Here is a 7,089-nt window from a genome sequence, read left to right as displayed (position 1 = left end):
ATAAATTGGTTTATCTGGGCCAACTATATGGCCTTAAACACCCAAAAGGAAAGTATAACTAAAGATTGAAGGGGCCAATATAATTTTTTAAGAGTCCATATGCATATCTAAAGCAATAATGCCAGGACAGGTGATACCTTCTTTTGAGTTGTTGGCCAGGGTGGCCAAAGGGACTCCCAGATAGTAACCCATCATAGAACTGGGAAAATGAACAGCAGACCCCAATCTTATCTAAAAAATAGTGACAACTGATTACTGCTAGAAGAGGAACAGCTGAACCTCCTAAAACTAAGACCTCTAGATGGGCTGACTAGATTCACCAGAAGGGCAAGTAGTGGGGATTGGCTGGGGGTGCCAACAACACAGCAGACAGTAGCAGGGATATCAGAGTATGAGGGCTCTAGTGGGGGGAGGGAGGCTATGGGAGGGTGCTATCTGGGAAGTGGGTGTAAAAAAAAAGAATTTCATAAAACAAAATTTTTTTAAAAAGATAGATTTGGAATGAATTTGTTTTAGCATATAGTTCTGTAACTGTTGGTCTACAACCAAAAGACTATTGTGTCTTCATTTTGAAACACACTCTCAGACAATCTTCTCTGTGTTCATTTCAAAAGGAAATAAGCATGATGGCACACGCCTTTAATTCCAGCACTTGGGAGGCAGAGGCGGGTAGAATTCTGTGAGTTTGAGACCAGCCTGGTCTACATAGTGAGTTCCAGGCCAGCTAGGGCAACACAGTGAAACCCTGTCTCAAAAAATAATAATAATAACTATAAAGAAAGAAATAAACTGGGGCTGGAGAGATGGCTCAGTGGTTAAGAGCACTTGCTGCTCTTCCAGAGGACCTGAGTTTGGTTCCATCATGTTGGGTGGCTCATAGTCACCTGAACTCCAGCTGTATGGGATCCAACATCTTTTTTTCTGGCCTCTGAAGGAACCCTCAGGCATGTACATATACCTACATACATATAGACATACACATACAAACAAATTTTTAAAGTGATTGGAAATTTTAAAACCTTTTAAATATACCTTATGATCATCATTTCGTGCTTTCTTTGTAGGAATGCCATTTTCCTATAAAAGAAAAGATGGTATTTATGATGTGACATTTCACAAAAGAACAGTTGCACAGCATGGGAATAGAGACATACCTACTGCGTATATCTATTAGACGATGTTCAGAAATTTGACTCAAATCAGGAACCTATCATCAGTAGCATCCTCAGTGAACAGAGGATCAAACTGTCTTTATAAACTAGATTAGCAGAAAAGCTAAAGCTCTTTCACATATAATTTCCAAGTTTTTATAAAGTAAGCAAAGGCTCTGTTGAGTCTTTAAGGAGAGACTGGCAGTTTCCAATAATTATGTTTAAAACAGTCATTTCATTATTGAAATGAAACTCCAGGGACCATGACTAACAAACCATGAAAGTGCTTGGCTACACCTGCCTGGGAATTCTACCAAGGTGTGATAACTATGCCTCCATGAAGCTTTTTTAAATTAAGCCTGGCTAGGTGGTGTGTTGAAAAGAAAAACACAAATGTTCACCAGGTCTAGATGACATTTACATACTAAAATGGCTACTAATGAAGGCACAAAATAAACAGAAAATAATTATTTCAAGTCAGATGGCCCTGAAACATTATTCCTGTCCCTAAAACTCTACATCCTGAAATACAAAGTGCAAAAATTTCCTGAAAAGTAGGGAAACCTGTTTATACAAACACTATGTGTACCAATTTCAGCACCCCCAGAATTCACTGGCATTGTGCTATAATTTGTTCTGCTTTATCTTCAAATTTCATATTCCCCCAAACCCATCCTCCTTAGGAAGAATATTATGACCAGAGATAGGTTTCTACCTTTGTTCTGTCTCCACCCTGTAGCCACTCAATAATGAAGCTTTGTTACAGTTACTATAGCAAGGTGCACTGGATTGTTACGGTGTGCCCCAGACAAGACTCCACCAGTCAGTCTTTTCTACATTCCCTTTACAGTACTAAACATGATCTGACTGATCTCTTTATGGCTGTCTGTCTCCTTCCACTGAGTGATTTAGCTACCACTCCCCACCCAGTGCCTGAAATCGCATATAGCTGACAATACACATGTGATGATGATTATTTGTCAAATGAATAAATGCACGCACACCTTGGCCCAAATCAAGGTGTTGGGAGACATAAGAAATTATTCCATAGCTCACTGGACAAAACAAAACACTTGTCTCTCACGCTCAAAGAGAGATACATAGTAGCGCAGAGTTATTTCTGCCCCTCTGGTTTCTGTCTCTTCAGATTGCTTGACTCCCTGACTCCCTGTCTTTCTGAAGAACACTCTAAGGCGTTGAGCACTATGTAAGAGAAGAACGAGCTCTGGATTAAAGCACTTAAACTTAATCCCACCTCTCAGAAATCTACATCTGTCATCCCAGGCAAGGTGTTTGACCACATCAACAAAATAAGCATGTAATGGCAGCTGTGCTCAGAACTATGACAATAATGCATGTCAAGTGGTTTTTTTTGTTTTTTGTTTTTGGTCTTTTGAGACAGAGTCTCCCTATAGCCCTGGCTGTCCTAGAACCTACTATGTGGTCCAGGCTGGCCTCAAACTCTCAGAGATCTGCCTGCCCCTGCCTCCTGAGTGCTGGGATCAAAGGTGTGCACCACCACGCCTGGGCCAGCATTTGAGGCCTCTTAATTCTCCCATCAGCAGTGGTCCTAACACTCCCACTTGGCTGACACCCTCTCAACTGCCAGGTGGCTGGGCTTTAAGAGACTAGCTAATGAAATGCTAGGTTTCTACAGCCTGTTTCAAAAAGTGGTAAAGGAGCAGGAGCTCTGTGGTAAGAAAGGCCAGTTCAAAACTTGGTTCTGGCACTGACCAGTTGTGTGCTATTAGACAAGTCAATAAAATGCTCTGGGCTCTTGGACATAGTAATAGCAACGTATAAGGAATAAAGAAAATGATATGTTCACACTGTGCTAGCAAATAGAAACCCACAATGGCAACTGTAGTATTATTTAAAACAAGCTGACTAATTTTCCATATTACTGCACTTTAATCTTTATTTCCTACTAAATTCTAAGCTTTACAGACCACTAAATATCCTTTCTCCTATCTCCACACAAATCTGAATCCATAAGGAGGCCCACAACCCTGTTGTATCTCTTTAGTGTCTCTTCCTGCCTGCTGAGCACATCTCCATTTTCGAGGCACTTCCACAAAAGCACATTTGGACAACAGCAGAAGTGTTATTTTCATACTATTAACTACAAGAAGTTTTTCATCCCCAAAATAAGTTAAAGTGATACCTCTTTAGAGTCCAGCTTCAGAGGAATATCATGAAAGGGGGAAACGTAGTGACCAGCAACATTCTCTGCAAAGAAAAAGCCAGCAGAATTAAAGCTGTGCAAACACTGTTCTTTACAGTGATGATAGCCTGATCTACTTTTCAACTTGGACGTTTTCTTCAAAGCTAACTTTACAAATTAGAATGAAAGTACAACTTTTAAAACCTATTCCAGCCTGAGAGGCAAAGGGAAATAAATGCCAACTAACCCAAATTCAGTTGCAGAAATTATTTAATTAAACATTGTATTTGCCTTCGAACACCCAATACAGAAAATGTCTAAAGTAGACTAAAACCCCAAATAGGAAAAATATAACTTTTGAAATGAGACGCATTACTAAGTGAAGTAGACTGAAACTGATATCCATTTCCTTAGGAAAAAAATCTAACAATATTACTCCCAGTTTCCACCTATAATCCACTGTATTAAAAGAAATAAATCGTGGCCTACTTTTAGTGGTAAGGATGCCAATATTAAAAAGAAACTGTAATAACAGAAACTATCTTAAAGTTTTTATACTGAAGTGCATATTCAAAATACTTTTTAAATGTGTATGTTATAGCTGGGTGATTCTTTTAGTTCCAGCACTTGGAAAGGCAGAGACAGGCTAATCTCTGTGAGTTTGAGGCTAGCCTGGCCTATACAACAAGTGCCAGGCCAGCCAGACCCTGTCTCAAAGAAAAGTGTATGTTATTTAAATAAATGCAATGGCCCGATATGCTATTTCCAGAAGCAGAGTTTAATACAGTCATACAGAATTTTCACTTTGTAATGTATTGAGTCTGGTATCTTCACTTCTCTCCACTATCTCTTAGCATGGTTTTCAAGTTTAGACTTCAAAAACATTTTAACTTATAAAACAAAGATAGGCCAATACTCTGCCATCAATGGCCACAGGCAGCACCCAGAACTTGGCTTTTAAACTGTGGCTCAATGGAAGGCCCCTCAGACAAGGGCTTATTGCAGTGCTGAAACAGAGAGCACAGAAGATGAGGGATCTTGTAGGGTCAGAAATCAAGGAAGGGCTCGAGATGCAGCCCAGTGGTAGGGAGAATACTGAACTAAATGTGACAAGCCTTGGATTGGATCCCCAGTCTTGAAAACATACTGAAGCCTTGTCTAAAAATTTTTTAATCAAAAAAACTAGAGAACAAAAGGTTGGAGGAATATTAAAAGGAACTGTGAGGCAGCCTCAAAGAGCCTTAAAAGCCAGAGCCAGAATGTGAGAAGCAGCATGAACAATGGAGTATTGATTGAGAATCCAAAGTATAAATAAGTATGTAAGAATCCACAAGGGGCCAGTGAGATGGCTCAACAAGTTAAGGCACTTGCCTCCAAGTTTGACAACCTGAGTTCAATCCTGTGGATCTATATTGGGGAAGGAGAGAACTGACTCCTTCAAGTTGCTCTCTGATCTCCACAAATGTGCTGTGGCATGTGCATGCCCACATACAAGCACATGCACATACACACTAAATAGATGTATTAAAAAAATAAGCCACAATGATACAAATAAATGGTGGATAGACAGTAAATTATGGACAGAAGGAACAAGGACCAAGAAACTCAAACAAGTTGGAGGAGACTATGGAAATATGGTTAAATGTAAGGTGGTATCCTAAACTGGATTCTGGACAGACAGCTGACATTAGTGGGAAACAAGCAGACTTTGAATGACATCTGAGTTCAGTTAAGAATGTGAACATGAAGCAGTCCTGGTTCCTGTCCCTAACAAATGCACAAACGCAATGAAAGAGGCGAAGAAGGGAAACAAGTGAGGGCAGATGAGGACTCCCATCACTGCAACTTTTCAAGATCTGAAATGATCCCACAGCTGTGTGTGGTGGCCATACCTACAACCCCAGCACTCTGGAGGCTGACACTATTGAGGGAAGGACTGTTGAAGCTGGAGGCCAGCCTGGACTGCAGAGTGAATACCAGGCCAGCCAGAGTCACATGGCATGATGCTGCATCAAAAAGCCTTAACAAATCAGTAATTAATAAAATCATTACAAAATACAAAGCTGACTAAACAACAAACAGGTTCTGACTTCAGCTCAATAGAAGCAGCAGGTCTAACATAACAGTGCCCCCACCTCCTCAACATGTTATGGTCCCCTCCCATGCCACAAGCACTCAGCACTAGGATGAAATTCTGAAGAATAAGCTTCTTAGTGTTGGTTCTTGTTTGTTTTGTTATACTTTCTATTAAATTCCCAGCATATGGAAAAGTAGCTAGTACTTAGTTGGCATTCAACAGTTGTTGAATAAATGACTCCATTATTATTTCATTTTTTCCTCTCCATGCTCTTGTCTTTCCCCACATTGGCAATAAGGCAACTCCTGAAGGACATGTGCACACAATAGGGACCATGCTGAGAAAGAACACACCAGTGGGAAAGCCTACAGGGTTCTCTCATCCATCACAAGGTGCAACCTGAAAAAGAAAACCCCATGGACATTGTACATCAGATTTAAAATACCTGCTTGAGCCTCAAAGTCATCTATGAGAAGCACCAGGGCAAAAGAAATAAAATGATCAATTTTTGCATAATCACTATAAAAAATGAATAAATGGCCAGTATTTACTGACTTAAATAATACATGTATCAGAAGCTATTGGATCATTAAGTAGTATTAATAAATAAATAATGAAGAAAAATATAAACAGTTGCTTCTGGAAAAATGCTGCCTTAGTTCTCCGATGATATTTTAATGGGAAATATAAATTTGGACTGAGGCTTAAGGTCAGTGATAAAGTAGTTGCATATACAAAGCTCTGGGTTTGAGTCTCAGCACCACAAACAGCAACAGCCACCACAAAACCCACCTAGACATGTAGCTTTTCACAGGTGCAATGAATGCAGAAGTCAAGGGCCTTCCAGTTACTCAATGTTCTCAACAGGGATTGACAATATATGCTTACAAAGTATCTTATATATAAATGGCACTGTACTAAGTTCGGGGATAGAAAACTGCTATAAAGTTATTCACGACTTGAGCAAACACAGAGCATGTACTACACTACCCTCAACATCACAGCCCAAATTTAAGCATGAAAGAGTCCTCTGCGCTTGGAGGGAGCCACTTTTTGAGTGTACAAAGGAAGAGATGAAAATTCTTTAAAAGTCTCCCAAGAAACTGGTCACATACAGAGAATGCATAGCTGAGAGATTCCCAGACCTACGTGACACATCTACAGTGCAACCTCTACCTAAGGCTGAAGGAGCATAGCAGAACAGGGGGTAGAGGGAATATTAACACATTCCTCAACTCTCACCAGCGAAGCTTCCTCATACAACAGAGTGCAATGCACACAGAAGACCACAACTGGCCAAGTTTTAAAGAGTAAGAGACTACAAAGTGTGTGTCACTGGATAGGACTCCTATGTTAAACCTCACCCACCCGTGGTGCATGAACATAAGGAAATAGGCTTTCAGGCCACTGGGAACTTGCTCATATGAACTTGCAACAATGGTGACAGCATGCACAATCAGACAAATCAGACAAAAACCCAGCATAGAACTGGGGAAATGGTCAGCAGGTCCCAACCCTAGCCAAGGAACTACTGGCAACTATGACAGGGTGAGGGAGAGTAGATGTCCTTTAAGGGAGTGACTCTAGATAGGCTGACTAGACTCCAGTGGACGAACTTGCACTGAGGGATAGCTGGGTACAAACGCTTGACCGGATAGGGCACAACATGTATGACAGAATGCATGAAATCTGGGGGG

General features: G+C 40.5%; 1 protein-coding gene across 1 annotated transcript in view; it reads right to left on the bottom strand.

The window, feature by feature from the left end:
• Ppa2 (pyrophosphatase (inorganic) 2) overlaps positions 1-7,089 on the bottom strand; it is an 84,774-nt gene that overhangs the window by 61,201 nt on the left and 16,484 nt on the right. Inside the window, exons 2-3 of the mRNA XM_008841274.3 lie at positions 3,316-3,380; positions 1,033-1,077 (exon numbers count right to left, since the gene is read on the bottom strand). Of these exons, the coding sequence (XP_008839496.1) occupies positions 1,033-1,077; positions 3,316-3,380 (110 nt within the window). The remainder of the gene's footprint in view (positions 1-1,032; positions 1,078-3,315; positions 3,381-7,089) is intronic.

This window comes from Nannospalax galili, unplaced genomic scaffold (assembly GCF_000622305.1).
Source record: "Nannospalax galili isolate Female #2095 unplaced genomic scaffold, S.galili_v1.0 scaffold41, whole genome shotgun sequence".
Classification (NCBI taxonomy): Eukaryota; Metazoa; Chordata; class Mammalia; order Rodentia; family Spalacidae; genus Nannospalax; species Nannospalax galili.
This window is presented reverse-complemented; position numbering and strand designations above follow the sequence as displayed.